At 38.1% G+C, this 17,774-nt stretch overlaps 1 protein-coding gene across 4 annotated transcripts in view; it reads left to right on the plus strand.

Annotated features, from left to right (window-relative positions):
• Nucleotides 1–17,774, plus strand: part of NETO1 (neuropilin and tolloid like 1) — a 166,807-nt gene that overhangs the window by 1,618 nt on the left and 147,415 nt on the right. For all 4 annotated transcript variants that reach the window (XM_002713649.5, XM_051851106.2, XM_051851104.2 and 1 more), the window contains exons 2-4: nt 544–597; nt 837–974; nt 7,759–8,007. In XM_002713649.5, the coding sequence (XP_002713695.3) occupies nt 544–597; nt 837–974; nt 7,759–8,007 (441 nt within the window). The remainder of the gene's footprint in view (nt 1–543; nt 598–836; nt 975–7,758; nt 8,008–17,774) is intronic.

Here is a 17,774-nt window from a genome sequence, read left to right on the forward strand (position 1 = left end):
TCTAAAAAGAAACACTTTTTTTAAAGCTATGGAATGTCGAATGCCTCCAATTCTTATTAATCTGTTTCATTTCTTCTATTCCCCTCCCCCACACCCTATAGGATTTGCCCAAGTATTTTCTAAATCACAGCCAGTTTGGCTTTGGTTGGGATTCTCATAGAGCGCTCATGGCTTTTCTTGTTCTGTTTTGTGTCTGACCCTCTCCCTTCCTGATGCTGGCAAACCCATTTGCTGGGGTGGCTCCGAGACGTGGGTCCTGATGTCCCTGTCCTGCCTTCACTTTGGTACCATGTTGCCTCTTAGTTATGAAGTACTTGCCTTAGGAGTTTGTGCCACTTCCATTCTCAACTTGCATTGCTTCCTTAAGGGACTGCCAAATTCTAATTTGTACGTTTTTTATTGCATTTTTGCAAGTTGTGAGTCAGCTTGTAACAGTTAACAGTGATGAAAGTAATGTGCTCTGATATCACTTTAAAATTATTATATTTTACAGGATTTGATCATTCAGTGTATACTATCTCTAATTTTTCTTTTCTGTTTCAGTTGTAGCAAGTTTAATCATCATCCATTTGTCTGGGGCAACCAAGAAAGGAACAGGTGTGTTTCTTTGGAAAAATGCTGGTGGAAGACTTCTAATTATTTTGGATTTTCCTATTTCCCCATAATCTTAACATTCCAGAATGTCTGATCATTTCATAGTGTGTGTAATTGATGGGGTTTGAGCAAGACAACATTTAGAAATTAATTTGCTAATGGATATTATAAGAATGCCTTCTGTTTTCAGTATTATAGAAAATTGGATGATGACTCTTATTTTTTATTTTTATTTTTTCCAGAAAAGCAAACTACTTCAGAAACACAGAAGTCAGTACAGTGTGGAACTTGGACAAAACATGCAGAGGGAGGTATCTTTACCTCCCCCAACTATCCCAGCAAGTATCCCCCGGACCGAGAGTGCATCTACATCATAGAAGGTGAGGGGAGGAACAGAGCACATTGATCTAATACTTGGCTATCTCCATGACTGGAATGGAAAAATGCAGAGAGACACTACACACATTAAATGCAGAGATCTTGCACATAAATACCTTTGAGTGAAGCAAGTAGTTGTAAAATCTGGAATCAGAATAATCGCTGATATTATTAATAAGGGCTATAAACAAACAAAGTCTGGGAAGTAAAAATAAATTCACAATTTAAGAGTTTAAAACACAGTTGATTGGTTGACAGGGTTCTCAAGTAGTAGAATGGATGCATAGTTGCCGTATTACTCCTCAGTGTGGAATGGTTTGAGAAACTAGTATGTTTATTAGTTAAACAATTGTTAGAATAACTTATACATTTTTTCTTTTTTCTAGAATATTATAAAGTACAAGAAATGTTAAAGATGCATCTATAATCATGTTTTCAAAACAATCTGTAAGTTGTTATTAAAGTTATTTTAACAAGAGACATCATCACATTTTAAAAACCTATTTAAAAGACAGAGAAAGAGAGCCTCCATCCAGTGGTTTACTCTCCGAATGCCTGTAAAGGCAAGGAGCTGGGCCTGCCCTAGGCAGGAATCTGTAGCCAACATTCCAATCTAAATCTATTGTGTTGGGTTGCAAGAACCCAACTATTTGAGTCATCATCATTGCCTCCCATGGTTGGCAATGGCAGGAACCTGGAGTCAAGAGCCAGAGCTAGAACTTGAACCCAAGAACTCTGGTGTGGGACCAGAGCATCTTAACTGCTAGATTAAATGCCCCTTCCTCTCCCCTGTAACATTATCACATTTTTTAAAATGAAAAAGCCATTTTAACAGACATATAAAAATGCACATGTTGATAGGGTACTATGTGATATTTCCTTACATGTACACATTGTATGATGCCCAATCAGGGTAAACATATTTAGCCTTTTGGCATTTAACATTGTTTTTAAAATCAAACTCAGGGTTCTAATTCATGACACTTGTTTCCACCATTTGGTCTCAACTTGAAGGATAAATGGTGCTAAAAATGAGCCTCACTTCTTTGTGAACATTTCCCATTTTTGCAGACATTATAGACAGCTATTACATACAACTTTTTAAAATATATGAACATTTGGGGGCCAGTATTGTGGTGCAACAGATTAAACCACCAGTTTTGATGCTGTAACCTAGTATCTGATTTCCAGTTTGAGTAACTTCCCATCAGCTTTCTGCTGGTGTACGTGGGAAGGTAGCAAATGATGACCCAAGTACTAACATTCCTGCCATCCATGTGGAAGACCCCAGTGGAGCTCTGGGCTCCTGGCTTTGGCTTGGCCCATCCTCTGCCACTAGCAGAGTGAACCAGTTGTTGGAAGTCCTCTCTGTTTCTCTCTAGGTCTTTCCCTGTCTCCTTGTCACTCAGCCATTCAGGTGATAGAAGCTTTTGATCTTTTAAATGTTAGTGCCTAATATCCTAAAATCTGCAGCCCTCTTGAAACCCCCATCCCATGCCAACACACACACAGGGCTGTGTTAATGGAAAAGATTTCATGCAGTCTAGTTATAAATCAGGGATGCTCATTTGATGGATCTTTCAAATAAACAAGATTTATGTTTACCTGGTTTTAAAAATTTCCATTTAGGAATAATTCTTTTTCTTTTGTTCATTTTTGAGACAACTATCTTTTCTTGCCCTATGTGCTAGAAAAAGAACTTTTTTGCAAAGATACCTCAAGCTACAAGAAACAAAAACAAGTTCTGGTATTAGGCAATAAAAGTAAAAACACTGAGATATGGCATTCTTGCTTCCTCTTAAGCTTGATAGCAAAAGGATTTGAAATATGGAGACTGTAGGATGAAATTAATTTTACTTGTTTTTGATTCAATATATTAAAATCTATTAACTATATATGTATATATATTCTATATAACCCATTATGAATTTTGTAAGAAATTGCATATATTAAAATATTTAATCATAGGAATGGGTATTTTTGTTGTCCCCATTTTCCAGATAAGTAAACTGAAACACAGAGAGGTTAAATAGAATTTTTAAATCCCAATACATAATTTGTGTTTTGGAACAATAGTATTATAGTAATCTAAAGTAATAAAAAGAACATAATCAACTAGTTCTCATTTTGAAGATTAACTCAGAAGCAAATCTTTCCATGATAATTATGTTTTCATGTTTGTTATTATTTGGATTTAAAAATCACTACTAACATTTGGTTTTAATGTTGTGTACCTAATTTTGTTAATCCATAATTATGTCAAGGACAAAACTAATCTTTAGTTTAGTGGAGAGATCTGTACTGAAGATAAATATTTAGCATCCATAAATATGGAGATTGTTGTTGACATTGTTAGTATGAATAAACTTATCCAAACAGAAGATTCGGTGCCCTGTTTTTCAGCTCTTAACAAGTATAGATGCCTACGCATGTCCCCTGGAATTCTGATTTAACTGGTCTTAGAGCAGCAGGCATCATTATATTATAACTTTTCATTAGGAAAATATTGACACACAGGGTTTTGGTGTACAATGACAGGAGTAGAGATGTAGAATAGATTTGGAAAAATAACACTTAAAGGGTAAGTAGAGTAAAAATAAAAGCAACAGACTGATAAGGAGCAGCCCAGGAGTTGGGCAGGAGAATGAGAGAGAGGATGTCACAGCAGATGGAGAGGATGGAGTTTCACTGTTGGATGGGCTGGGATCCCAACTCCCAGTCAGTAGAGTTGTTGGTGGGGAAGAGGTTTGTGGACAGCAGTACCTACAGTAGACAAACAAGTTGTTTCCTATGCTTTTTTTTAGGATATATTTATTTGAGAGAATTAGAGACAGTGAGAGAGGAAGAGAGACAGATCTTTCATCTGCTAGTTCAGTCTCCAAAAGGCCACAAGAGCTGGGGTTGGGCCAGGCCAAAACCAGGAGCTAGGAGTTTTTACAGGGTCCCTCTCTGGGTACTAGGGATCAATACTTGACCATCTTCTGCTGCTTTCTCAGGCATAGTAGCAGGGTGCTGCATTGGAAGTGGAGTAACTGGGACATGAACCAGTATCCATATGGGAGGCTGGCATCACAGGTGGCAGCTTAACTTGCTATGCCACAACACTGCCCCCCTCCCCTTTTTCTTTTAACAGGGCAAATTGTCTGTGTTTGGTTCTAAAAATAATAACTTGCCCATAAAAATGGTAAATTTCAAATCTAAGACACATATGGATAAATAAGTGGTCAAGTTCCTTGAAGTAAAACAGATTGGGGTAGAGAATCAGGTGGAATCTTAGTCAAAGATAGGAGGACCCTGCCATGGATCTCAGGTAGTCTTAAATCTCCCACAATAAATGTTCTTGCATATATGTGCACTATTCAGGCTTAAGTGCTCAAGTTCACAAAGAGTTTGAGGCTCTCAGAGAGATTGAGCCCTCTCACAAAAGAAATTAAACTTTAAAGATGTGAATAAAAATGTTAAAGCGGAAAGCTGCTGTGAATTGAGAGATCTGAAGGTGAAGAGAATCTAAGTGTAGGGAGTTGGACCCAGATAGCTTCAATCATTTAGCCTGTACCTCACCACTGCTTCTTACCTACAACAAGAACTATACATCATGCTTATTTTTTAAAAGATGTATTTATTTATTTATTTATTTGAAAGGCAGAGTTAGAGAGAGGCAGAGGCAAAGAGAGAGGGTGAGAGAGAGATATCTTCCACCTGCTGGTTCACTCCCCAGACGGCTGCAACAGCCTGAGCTGGGCCAATCCAAAGCCAGGAGCCAGGAGCTAGGAGCTGCTTCTGGGTCTCCCACATGTGCACAAGAGTCCAAGCACTTGGGCCATGTTCTGCTGCTTTCCCAGGCCATAGCAGAGAGCTGAATCAGAAGCGGAGCAGCTGGGACTCAAACTGGTGCCCATATGCCAGCTCTGTAGGCAGTGGCTTCTCCATAGCACCAGCTCTGGCATACTTATTTTTTTCCCAAGAAAATCTTTTATTTAATTAGTACAGATTTCATAAGTACAACTTTAGGGATATAGTGATTCTTCCCACCATACCTACCCTCCCACTCCCACTCTCACCCCTCCTCCTCCTCCCTCTCCCATTGCCAGTCCCATTCTCCATTAAGATTCATTTTCAGTTAACTTTGTACACAGAAGACCAACTCTGTACTAAGTAAAGATTTCAACAAATTGCACACACACACTCATGCACACACACACGCAAATGTTTGAGAACAAATTTTACAGTTAATTCTCAATAAAACTCATTGAGGACAGAAGTTCTGCATGGGAAGTAAGTACACAGTGACTTCTATTGTTGATTTAACAATTAACACTCTTATGTATGATATCAGTGATCACCCAAAGCTCTTGACATTAGCTGCCAAGGCTGTGGAAGCCTTTTGAATCCACAATCTCCACCAGTATTTAGACAAGGCCATAAGCAAAGTAGAAGTTCTCTCCTCCCTTGAGAGAAAAGTATATCCTTCTTTGATGGCTGCTTATTTCCACTGGGGTCTCTCTCACAGAGATCTTTCATGTAGGACATTTTTGTTTTTACCACAGAGTCTTGGCTGTCCATGCCTGAAATGCTCTCATGGGCTTTTCAGCCAGACCAGAATGCCTTAAAGGCTGGTTCTGAGGTCAGAGTACTATTTAAAGTAATTGTCATTCTATGACATGCTTATTTTTTAAAAAGTTACTTTACTACCCCATAAAATTCAGATAGTGTACTTTTCATATATGAATCTATGTAGCTAATTAAATCATAATAAACCAAAGAAAATTAATTCCCCACACATAATATGGTCTACTAAAACCCATACGGATAACATGTTCCCTGAAAAAATAAGAGTTTTGTTTATCCATGTTGAACAGAATTTAAGAGACAATAAAAATTAAAGTAAGAATAAATGAATAAATACATGTTAGAAGGCCAGGTATTTCATAATAAGGGAAATAGGTAGGCATTTCTTAATCAATGGCAGGTAAATGCAATTCTAAGAAAGTTGACACATTGATTTAATTTTCCCTAGCTGTACAGTGCTTACATCTAAAATGGTTTTCAAGAATCTGAAATAGTTTGTTTTCTCATCAAACTTGTACTGGTATCTCTAAGAGGTGATGATCAAGCATATGCTCTTCTATACTATGACAAATGTTAACATGGATAATAATGCATACAAATGGCATATCCAGTGCTAATGTATAAAGGATCTCAGTTCCTAAAGTATTTGCCTTTTTGTTTGTAGACTAAAACTTGAGGGATAAAACATATTTTTTAGGTTATTTCTGCATATATTTTCAAATGTGCACATTTCAAAAAAATTCTTCAAAGCTTCCTCAGTTCTGTCGTTATCTTGGATGCTGTTTGTTGCCCTTTGTGATAACACATTAATGTGAGATAAAATCATGTATGTTGTTCCTTACAATATTTACAAATATCTCTTTTTAATCTCCAGTGATTTGTAAACAATTTTGGAGTTTAAAAATAGTTTATAAAATAATTTTAAAACTAATTGACCTTTAACTTACTTATCTAAAATTTTATACTTGGAGGTCATCAATAATATAATTTATTCTGTAAGTCTCTGATTTCCAGTTCATCATATATCTCAATTCTATATAAATCTTTGATATCCATGCATGTGAAGCTTTAACTTGTAGGTCATGTTCATTATATTTTTAGGAATCAGTGCAGCATAGACAGCCCTCATTCAGAATGAATGCTGATCCTATAAGGAACAGGTCCTACTTTGCTAGATCTTAGATTTCAAGTTTCTGGAAAAATTTAATCCTGTAGAGTGGGAAGCATGCAGAGGGCACACGGTGCTGCTGCTCACTAACCTGGACAAATGTGAGTTGATAGATCAACAGATAGGATGACCTCTGTTGTGTCTTGGATGTATGTAAGTCAGGAATGCCAGAACTCTGGGGCTGTTTGGTACAGGACAAGTAAAGGTGGAAAATTGTGTAATAATGCATTCGCAGGGTGGTTTACAGCCTTGTTGGAGAGCTGAAAGGACATTTATGGAGAAGGAGAATAAGATAGGATTCTTGTCTTTCATGGGCATATTTAGGTAGGAGGATTACTTTAAGTGAAATTCTCCTGGATATAGAGGAGTTAAATTGTATATATGCAGCTATTCAAGAAAGTAGGAGAATGCATAAAATCTTGAATGGATGCAATGTCTTAGAAAATGGGATTCTTTGGTGTGACATGAGGTGAAGAGAATATTCTAGAAACAGAATATTCTTAAAGATATTGTGTGTCAAGGGCATTGATCATTGTCTGAAGCTGATGGAGAGCCTCTGAAGAGTTTAAACTGGAGAGTGAGGTGTTTTGTGTTCTTGAAAAATTACTCTTAATGCCTTGTATAAGCACTTTGGTCTAATCAAAACATTCCACTAGGACTACTTGAATGGTTGTATAACTGTGCTGAACAGTTTTCAAGGATTTCTGGCCTTAAACCTGAGGGCTCAAGAAAATATTGGAAAAGACAACAATTACCCTCTACTTCTAAACCTGCATTAGCAACCTTTCACAAAAATGTTGTGATATGTTAGTTTGTATTAAGCATGAAAATAAGTTATATCCAGATAATATCCTGTGCAATATTTTCAGTTTTAAAGACCACCCTTTAGACATTTTTATGAAAATACTATCCTTTGGAATACTAAGAATAATGTATTTTATCTGTAAAGTTTGATAGAATGTGTACAGGTAAAAACTGAAATAGAATCAGAAAAAGTCAACCTAAATATTTAAGAAAGGGCCTCCTAAATGCAATCTTTCTTTCGGCAGCTGCTCCAAGACAGTGCATTGAACTTTACTTTGATGAGAAGTACTCTATCGAACCATCTTGGGAGTGCAAATTTGATCATATTGAAGTTCGAGATGGACCCTTTGGCTTTTCTCCAATAATTGGACGTTTCTGTGGACAACAAAATCCACCTGTCATAAAATCCAGTGGAAGATTTTTATGGATTAAATTTTTTGCTGATGGCGAGCTGGAATCTATGGGATTTTCAGCTCGATACAATTTCACACCTGGTAAGTAGAAGATTTGTTTTTTCAATCTACATCTTTTTAGCTCTTTAATTTTCTACCTGTATGGCACAAAATCTTTTGTAAGACAACATTATAACTTTTCAAAGATTTTGTTCAGTTCTATTTAAAACCAAACCTACAGTGTTTTCTATTTTCACTTCATCAATTCTGAAAGGAAAAGAAATTTTCCTTGAAACTTCTCCTACACTAGAGGGAAAGCATGGTGACTCAGGAAATCTAAATGATCACCATTAACAAAATTAATTAAATGGACTTCTATTATGCTGAAATGTGTAATTTAAGAGGCAGTATATAAGAAGAAAATTAATTCTACATGAGATCTCAGTAAAATGCATCCATCAAACAGTCTATGCAGAACTTGAATAAAAAGTTCATTTGTTCAGAAATTATCATTTTTAAAGCAAATAGATCCTATTTAAAGCAGTCTAATCTCTCTTTTTTGGAATGCAAATTCCTAAGAGTTTTGATGAAAGGAAAATTGAGACCTCTGGCAGCCAAATATTCATTGCAGGTCTGGCAGATGCTTTGTGCAATCATAAAATTATGTAATCTATGTCGCTTTTCCTTTTAACCTGCTAATATTGAAAAGAATCTGTGATGGTGACTATCTCACTTTATGAAGGGTTATCATGTATTACAATAAAATCGGTTATCACATTTTAAATTGCAAGAACAGCATACTCATCAATTTGAGATTGATAGTTTTTAAATGGAAAAATGATTTAAATTGTATAAAGCATATTACCTGTAGATATTTTTTTTTAATTTTCACCTATTGTTTTATGTAGGATGTAACAGGCAATAAGAGAATTTGGAGTATATATAAAATTTGTTGAAGTATCTACTCTGTTAAAAACTGGGCTGTGATAATTTTATAGTTAATATACTATTAATGAGGACTTTGATTAGGACATTATGGTATGTGTTGCATCAGGAATCAGCTGTATCATATGTTCTGACCTTAAGTGTGAGAGACATTTTCATACCATTGAGAGATTGTAGTTTTAGCTGTGCTTTGCAATATTGGATACCTCACAGAAGTCATGGGTATTTCATATGCCAAGATTAAACTAATTGATGTGTTCCAAAAAGGTATGGATATTTGAATTACTTCCTTTGTCAGATTACCAATGATATTTGTAAATGGAAATGTGTTCAGTTTTTCTTGACTGATCAGTGTGTACGTATGCTAGTCTGAAAGACGGTGACTCGTGGCATGCTCCAGGCTTTCTTGTTATATTTCCATTCTGGTTTGGTGACATTGAAAATAATGTCTAGGATTTAAAACCGTGGTTCCATAAAGAATGCCGTGTCAACTCACATACTTACCATAACCCTACCTACTTCCTAGCTCTCCTTGAGGCAAGAAAAGTTGTGGCAATCATTCACTGTCCAGGTTTTGAACAGTGTTCTCTTCCCTGGGAAGTGTTCTTCACCCCTTGTTTCTTCAGAGCCTTCTTATTTGTCAACTGAAAAAGACTGTTGCCAAGAAGAACTGAATCAGAACGGCACTTGAGGAGATGACTCCATGAAACTAGGATGAGCTAAGGATGGCGAGGGGCTTCTCTTTCCACTCAGATAAGCTTCTGTACCTGGAGGGAACCTACACGTGGCACAGGAAGGGGGAGCAGGAGCACAGAAAGGAGCCTTGCAGGGCATCCAGAGCTCCCAGGCCGTAGTCTGAGCAGCACAGCAGTCTGCAGCTTGCTCTGTCGAGAAGCAGTGCTGAGGGAGACTATCAGGTATTGAAAGTGTGCAGTGATTAGTGATCATTTAGACAGAATTTCCGGATTCTGGGAGCCGGCAGGCTTTAGATGTCATTTTGGCTTAATGTTGATTAGGTAGTAAGAGCCAAGCGGTGACCTGGAGAAATTCCTTAAGTCAACCTAATGACTCAAGTTATAAAGCAGTGCTGATCGCCAGGGCACCCAAGTGGATCCTTGATGGAGATGAAGTCCTGCCCTCTAGCCTACCCCAGACAGCTGGATTCCAGTGCAGCTGTGGGTACTGAATGTGGAGCCAGATCTGGTCTCTGCTTGTGTGGTTTGCTGTAAACTTTGTACATGGTCCTTACAGTTGTATCCCTTAGTTCTTTAAACTGTAAAATAAGGAACAGTATGGGCAACCTCACACAATTGTTTGAAGGACAAGTCAATCAATGCATTTGTGAAGTTGAGTACTGTAAGATCCCAACTAGTGGTAGCTATTATATTTTTTATTAATTTGATCATGTGTTCTTTATAAGCAAAGGAGACTGGGAGAACAACAGATGTCTCAGATTTTATTAGCACAACTCCTATTTACTTTATTGTGGGAGATGAGTTGAGTACTAAACTAATTTCTGTACTGGGTCACGTTTTCTTGTTAGAGTAGTATAACTGGGCCCAGACTTTGAGTTGAGGTTGTAGTTATTTCTGTTGGCAGTCACAAAATATGTCAAGGCAGAAGCAGTGGCAAGAAGGACAGTTGGCTATTATTTTAAGAATTTACCACAATCTGGAATCAGGATCTTCATCTTACAGTCTCAGAAAGTTGATGTCAGCACAATGAGGTTGTCCTCACCTCTTGGGGATGTGTCATACCTGCCAAGCTTACCCAAGGGAATGCACATGGATAGGGTCCTCCAAGGAACTTTCTGAAGACCCTTCAGATATATTCACACATACTCATGTGCATATGTGTGTACCACATGTGTGTATATATACACTTATGCATACATACATATATACATACACATGTATACATTTCAGTAAGTATTCTTGGAATTACAAAGCCCAAATGTTTCATACCTGGAAAATTTTGGATTATAATTAGAAGATTGCATAGTGAGTGTGGTATCCAAATAGTCAAGCTTGTGTAATGTGCATGCATCAAAGCTTTGAGCAAAGGAGCTTTGTAATTCATCACCACCACCTGGATCCTTATTTCTAGAGGTGCTTTATGTCTAACCAAACAAGCACCACTGGTTAGCAACCCTTTCCAGTCTCCTGCTTCCTTCTTGCCTGACCAGTGCATTATGTGTGTCAGCTCTTATCTCCAGAATTGTTTATTTCTTTGAGGCTCCCACTTTCTTTCAACTCAACTTTTGATGAACTAGCTTTCTAATCATTGACTCCTACTCTTCCTCGTGGCTATACTCATGCCTTCCCAGTGACATATGCGGAATAGTGATCTGAGGGTCATATGGGGGTGAGGGATAGGAAGGCAGAAATAAAGAAGATTCCACAGAAACAGTCTTAAAGCAGACTTTTCTGTTTCTCCTGACACATTCTGATGATTCTTCACTTTGTAGTTCACCGATGGTTATTTTTGGAAACTGTGTCATTACCCAAGTCCATGGTACAGTGATGAATCACCTAGGATTATCATCTGGCATGCATAAGAAGGGTTGAAATTGAAGAAGGAATCAGCTGGTTCCAACCTTGAGGTCTGCAAAGCACAGAGGTGTGGTTTAAAGGTGCAGCCCAGAACCCTTGTGGGTGGCTCATGGGTGACACCCTCTTGCTCTATTTTGAGTCTGCCTCAGCAGTACTTGCTCAGTTCTGAAAAGATAAATTAGTGCAGCATCACTGAAGACATTCAAAGTTTCAAGATCAGTAATTTAATCATCCAAATTCTATTTAACAAGAAAATACACAAAGTATATAAAATGCTCATGGTAATCAATTTGTTTCCTCCCTTACAAACAACTTATTCTTTAAAAATATTTGAGCAAAATTTATTAGAAAAAATGAGTGACCAGGATATATTTTGTGATATAAGTGTTTGAAAATACTGGGATAATATACAGCAAGCTCACAACAATGTTTCCTTAGGGCAAGGAGGGGAGGAATGAGAAGGATTATAGGGGCAAAGATGGAGAGAGTATAAATTGACTCAGCTTTTGTAATTAATGACTTAATTTTTGAAAATAACTCTGTAGTTTTGATATTATTTGTGTAAATTAGTAATTTAAGGTCAACAAAATGAAAAAGAAAACAATGCTGTTGATAATTTTAGATGAATGTTTGGAGAAGGGATACCATTTCTTCATATGCCACTTTTTTTTTTACTCACACTAAAAATGTCTTTTCGACAGAGAATAACAGACAGTAGCCTTCTTTCTTCAATTTCCTTTAGCATTAAATGGTTTAAACTCAGGAAAATGGCATAACAGTGTCAGTGGAACCCTGGGCAGTGTGGGGACCCAGGGATGTTGTCAGCCCTGGGAGAAGAACAGCCCGGAATGCCCCACTCCTGGAGAAGTGACCTTTCCACTCTCTCTGGTAACAGATGTCATTTGTTAGCCTTGTACTTCACTTCCTAATGGAGAGAGGTGTGACTATTTTAGACACCAAATGGGAAATAAATGGGATCTGTCATTTTTGATGATATTGTTCTCTGCTCTAGTTTTAAAAAACTAAGTTAGCTGTGTCTTACCAGAGAGAATTAAAAAAAAAAAAAAAAACAAAACACCTCAAGGTACCAAACAGGTGAAGTTGTGTTAGGTATTCGGATAGAAGAGAGTGGAGTAGTTAGATATATTAAAATTGTTATGATACTTGGTGCTTATGCAGCATTTTTCCACTGAGTTCTGGCCACCTCTCCCCAAACTCCATGCTGATTGACTTCAAAGGCATTGAAAAGAATCTACCATAATGCAGTGATTTAAATGAGTGTTTAAAAACACATCTGTGCATAGCAAATGAAACATATTAGTTAAGCAAAATGTTCTCATGTCTTTAATGTTACTTTAATTATTTAGTGCCATCCCATGTTTTTCCTCATTTTATCAGAAAAGCAAGTGCATGTTTAGGTATTAACTATTTTGGAATTTCCTATAGTTTCTTAAGTAGATGACATAAAGTTGATTTGTGTTCTGCCAAGAAGTATAAAGGAATCTCTCTGTTGTTTTTTAATGGCTAAAAATCAATTTGAATTTTGCAACAAAATATGAAAGACAAGAAGGTTTTATTAAGAAAGATAAAAGAAGGATTATCATTTCTTGTTCTTCATGTAAAATTAAATGGTTAATTACCTCTACGTCATTATGTGCTGACTTTCTTATCTATTATATTTACACAATGAACTCAAAATATTCTAACTTTAGCCCCAACAAGGATCGTCAAAAAAGATAAGGATCAAAATCACCTTTCCTCTTGAGGCATGATTTTGAAGAATGAAATTAAAAACTCAAGGCAGAGGAGTAACAAAATTATCAACATATATTCCTTACTAAAGATACCCAGTTGAGAATGATTTCCTTTATCCCTTACTCTGATTCTATCAGTCCTAGACGTGGTTGATCTGATCTGTGCAATAAGAGGGACATGCGGAGGACTGAGGAGTAGAGACAAAAATGCTGTTTGGTTTAGGTGGGTGTTCAGGAGAGAAGTTGAGAGTGGGAGAGAAAATTTCCAGGATTAGCTCCCATCTGTGCAGAGAATATTGAAAGCAGTGGCAAAGGAGAGGGAAGATTTTTAAGAAGTTTCCTGTACAAAAAGAATACCTTCCTCATCTTGCTTCCTGGAGAGGCAGAAAAATGAGTTTAGATGTGTTTATTTAGTGGCCAATTGCTGGAGTGCATGTTGTAAATGTGGCACATCCATGGTTGAACCACTTGGGGTACCCCAATGTATTCCCATTGTAGGTGTGTATTTTCTTCATGTTGGAAGGAGACCTTGGAGTTCATCTCACTCAGCCTTTTCATTTTAGAGATAAAAAAGCTAGAGGTCTGGAGAAAATAGGTTTCCTGGGTTTGGGGGCTCAGTGCTGTTGCTTCCAGCTGCCTGGTTATCAGAGATAGACCCATTGGGCTGCTCCACCTGCTGCAGAGGACTGAGATTATAACTGTAGTCATATCACATATTGCAAGTACTTCTTGTAGTAGTTATATTAAAAATTTAATTAAGGGATACCATTGTATCACCCATATTTTACTGTTAACTGGTGCATGAATGTAAAATTCTCCTCGGTGTTGTCTGAAATGTCTTTCGGTTACCAGTGACCAAGGAACTACAGTTTTTCTCTCCTTATTATAAGATAGAGTATCTTCTCAACCCATCTGAGCCTTAAGTGCATGATCCATCTATTCTTTTGAACTATCTGATATTACTTACCTTGTCTTCCACGTATATAGTCCTCTCCTTGGTAGAAACTTGTGGCTCACTTGTTAGATACTGAAGGGGAAACTTTTATGACCTCCTCTTAGACCCACCGCAGTGATTCCTTCTGCCTCACACCTATTCCTCTGGCATCCTCTTGTGATGCCAGTTAAATCTGCTGACTGTACCCACCACTCCTCTGTGCAAGGCTGTTGTACCAACTGGGCAGGTTAGGGACCCTCGATTCAGGAAGAGAGCTGGGCTTATCCTGTGCACAGTCAGATCCCCTGGAGCAGATCCTGTTGTGGACTAGTGAAGGGCAAGCTCCAACCAGTCATCAGATCCCTCCTCCTAGCATCCAACCTTAACATAAATTGTGTTTAAGGGATAAGCATAGTAAACTTGACAAAAACAAAACAAGGAAATAGTGCACATACTCTGTCTCGGTTTGAGTTCTTGTGTTTCTGCATGCTTCTAGTTACCAGAATAGTTCCTGGTAGGATCCGTTTCTGCTAGAAACCTCTGATGGACATCTGATCTATCATCGCATTTTCAAAGAATATGCTTTTCAAATTATGAACATCCTACATATTTTCCCAAGTCAATATTATATGAAGATTTTTCATTCTTTCAGACATTTCCTTTCATAACAATTTCTAGATAATTATTGAAGTTGTGTAGAAACTAAATCGAGTAATTATCAGGAGCAAAACTCACAGTGTTATTTGTCTTTTTTTAAAAAAGATTTATTTATTTATTTGAAAGTCAGAGTTACACAGAGAGAGAAGGAGAGACAGAGTGAGAGGAAGAGAAAGGTTTTCCATCTGCTGGTTCACTCCAAATTGGCTGCAATGGCTGGAGCTGTGCTGATCGGAAGCCAGGAGCCAGGAGCTTCTTCCAGGTCTCACATGTGGGTTCAGGGACCCAAGGACTTGGGCCATCTTCCATTGCTCTCCCAGGCCATAGCAGAGATCTGGATTGGAAGTGGAGCAGCCAGGACATGAACCGGCACCCATATGGGATGCTGGCACTGCAAGCAGCAGTTTAACCTGCTATGCCACAGTGCCGGCCCCTGTTACTTGTCTTGACCAAAAATGTTTTCTACATTAAAATTTGTACACCGTTATAGCGCTCATATTTGCCTCATGGTACTATCCCTAAAATGTATGTACTTTAAAGATGAATCCGAGTCCCACTAGACTCAGTATTTACTGCTTAAATTTATTCAACAGATGTTAAATGATCCACTCTGCTTACACCACAGGAGTACAAGTGTGTAGAAGATACTGGCTTCCATACAGTGGGTTCATGGGCTCCTGGAAGAGCAGCCATGTGTGGTAGATGGATAACTCCTACATAGACTTAGACATCTATGTCCTAATTCTTGGCACCTTTACATTTGTTGCATTACTTGGAAGAGAGAGATTTAGGTAACAGATTCTAGTAAGGCTGTTCATCAGTTAACTTTAATATAGGCAGATTATCCTGGATTTTCTTTTTTTTATTTTTATTTTTTTTTTATTTTTTTGACAGAGTGGACAGAGAGAGACAGAGAGAAAGATCTTCCTTTTTTCCGTTGGTTCACCCCTCAATGGCTGCTACGGCTGGCGTGCCGCGCTGATCCGAAGCTAGGAGCCAGGTGCTTCTCCTGGTCTCCCATGTGGGTGCAGGGCCCAAGCACTTGGGCCATCCTCCACTGCCTTCCCGGGCCACAGCAGAGAGCTGGACTGGAAGTGGAGCAACCAGGACAGAATCCGGCGCCCCAACCGGGACTAGAACCCGGTATTCCGGCGCCGCAGGCAGAGGATTAGCCTATTGAGCTATGGTGGCGCCGGCCCCTGGATTTTCTAGGAGAGCCCACTGTAGGTACAAGGGTCCTTCAGTGTGGAAGAAAGAGGCAAAAGTGTCAGGGTCTTGAGACAACAGCTGCTGTTGTGGCTTGAAAGCTGGAGGAAGGGGCAATTTCTAGAATGTGGGCAGTTTCTATAATCCAGAAATAGTGAAGAATAGATCCTCCCTTTGAACCTCCAGAAGGAAACACAGTCTGACTGTAAACCAGTGAGGCTCAATTTAGTCTTCTGACATGCAGAACTATGAAAGTATAAATTTGTTCTGCTTAAAGCCACAATGTTTGTGGAAATTTGTTACAGCAGCAATGAGAAATTAAGCTGCTTTTAGTTCCTAAAAGTAGAATACTGCTACAAAAAATCTTTTAAAAATTGAATGTATTCTCCATAAAGAAATGATAAATGAGGAGATGTGTTTATCATGGCTGGACATTACAAAGTGTGTAATTGTATCAAGACTTCACAGAGTTCCTCATTTTACATGCAGGTTTATGTGTGAGCTAAAAAATATTTTTAAAATGTGGAAATGGTTTTGGGATTGGGAAGTGGACAAAACCTAGAAGAGTTCTGAAAAACAAGAGAGGATCATGATAGAGAAAATATACATGCCTTAAAGTTTATACCTGAATCACCATAAGTAGGCTCTTGGTAGGAATTGGCAGGTTAAAGTTGTGGACAATCAGGGTTTTGCAACATGAAGAACACATATCTGAAAACTTTAGGAAAGGGAATCCTTGTTATATTATGCCTGAAACCTTAGAAAAATTGTTCCCTCGAGTTATGTAGAAAGCAGAACTTTTGAGAAATGAACTTAGATATTGAACTTTAAGTCCACTGACCACAGTTAGGGACTCTTTAGGTAGAATTGAGAAGATGTAGCCTAAAGGAAAAGCTGAGTCTGACAACCATCTGCTAATCTTCAAACAAGGTCAAAAGATCAGAGCATCAGTCTCACAAAAGCTACTTTCAGTGGGTTAGTGAATGGCTCACGCATAAATCTCTTTGGTAGTCTTATCTGAAGCCAAAGAGAAGGGCGGGGTTATCTAGGAGGCTGTAATGGGATCTCTTGGCTGTTGGAGTGAGTGTCATGACATACTCAAGAGACACACATGGTGCTTGAGAATGTTACCTCAGTGGAAACATTGCCATCTTGAACTACAGGGGAAAGGCAGGACAAAATGAAAGGAGTTGGTCTGACTCCTTCCCTCAGTATCTACAGGCAGTGAACATACAGGTTTAGCTACTCAACTCCCAGCATATGCTGCCTTTCATGAGCACAGAACACTGATTCTGAAAACACAACCCCAAGTCCAGAGAGTGGAGCCTTCAGCTTGCAAGGTAGAACTGAAAAACACATGATAATTCCTTGACCTTGAAGCCAAGTGGAATTTTTTCAGTTAAATTTTTAAATTAAATTTTTCTTTCCACTGTTTTACCTTCTTACAGGAATGTCTTTAAATGTTATGCTCAGCCTAACCTACACCAGTGTTTTGGAGAAGGTAACATTTTTCTTGAATTTTATAGGTTCATAGATGGAGAGAAATTGTACCTCGGAGTATGTGCTACATGGAGCCTCCCCTATGTCTAACTTAGGTGATTTAAATGCTGAGATGTAGAACTTTAGAGGTGACAGAATTTGGACTTTGAGTTGATACTTCAGGCACCTAGGGATGAGGCAGATGGATTTTTCATGGGGCATGTATATGAATCTTTGCAGCCAGAGATTGGGCTGTGGTAAGAATAATAACTACAATGACGTCTACATCCTAATGTCTGGAATCTGTGAAGGTGTTATGTAACATGGCAAGGGGAAAGTAAG

Source organism: Oryctolagus cuniculus, chromosome 10 (genome assembly GCF_964237555.1).
Source record: "Oryctolagus cuniculus chromosome 10, mOryCun1.1, whole genome shotgun sequence".
In the NCBI taxonomy this organism is placed as follows: domain Eukaryota; kingdom Metazoa; phylum Chordata; class Mammalia; order Lagomorpha; family Leporidae; genus Oryctolagus; species Oryctolagus cuniculus.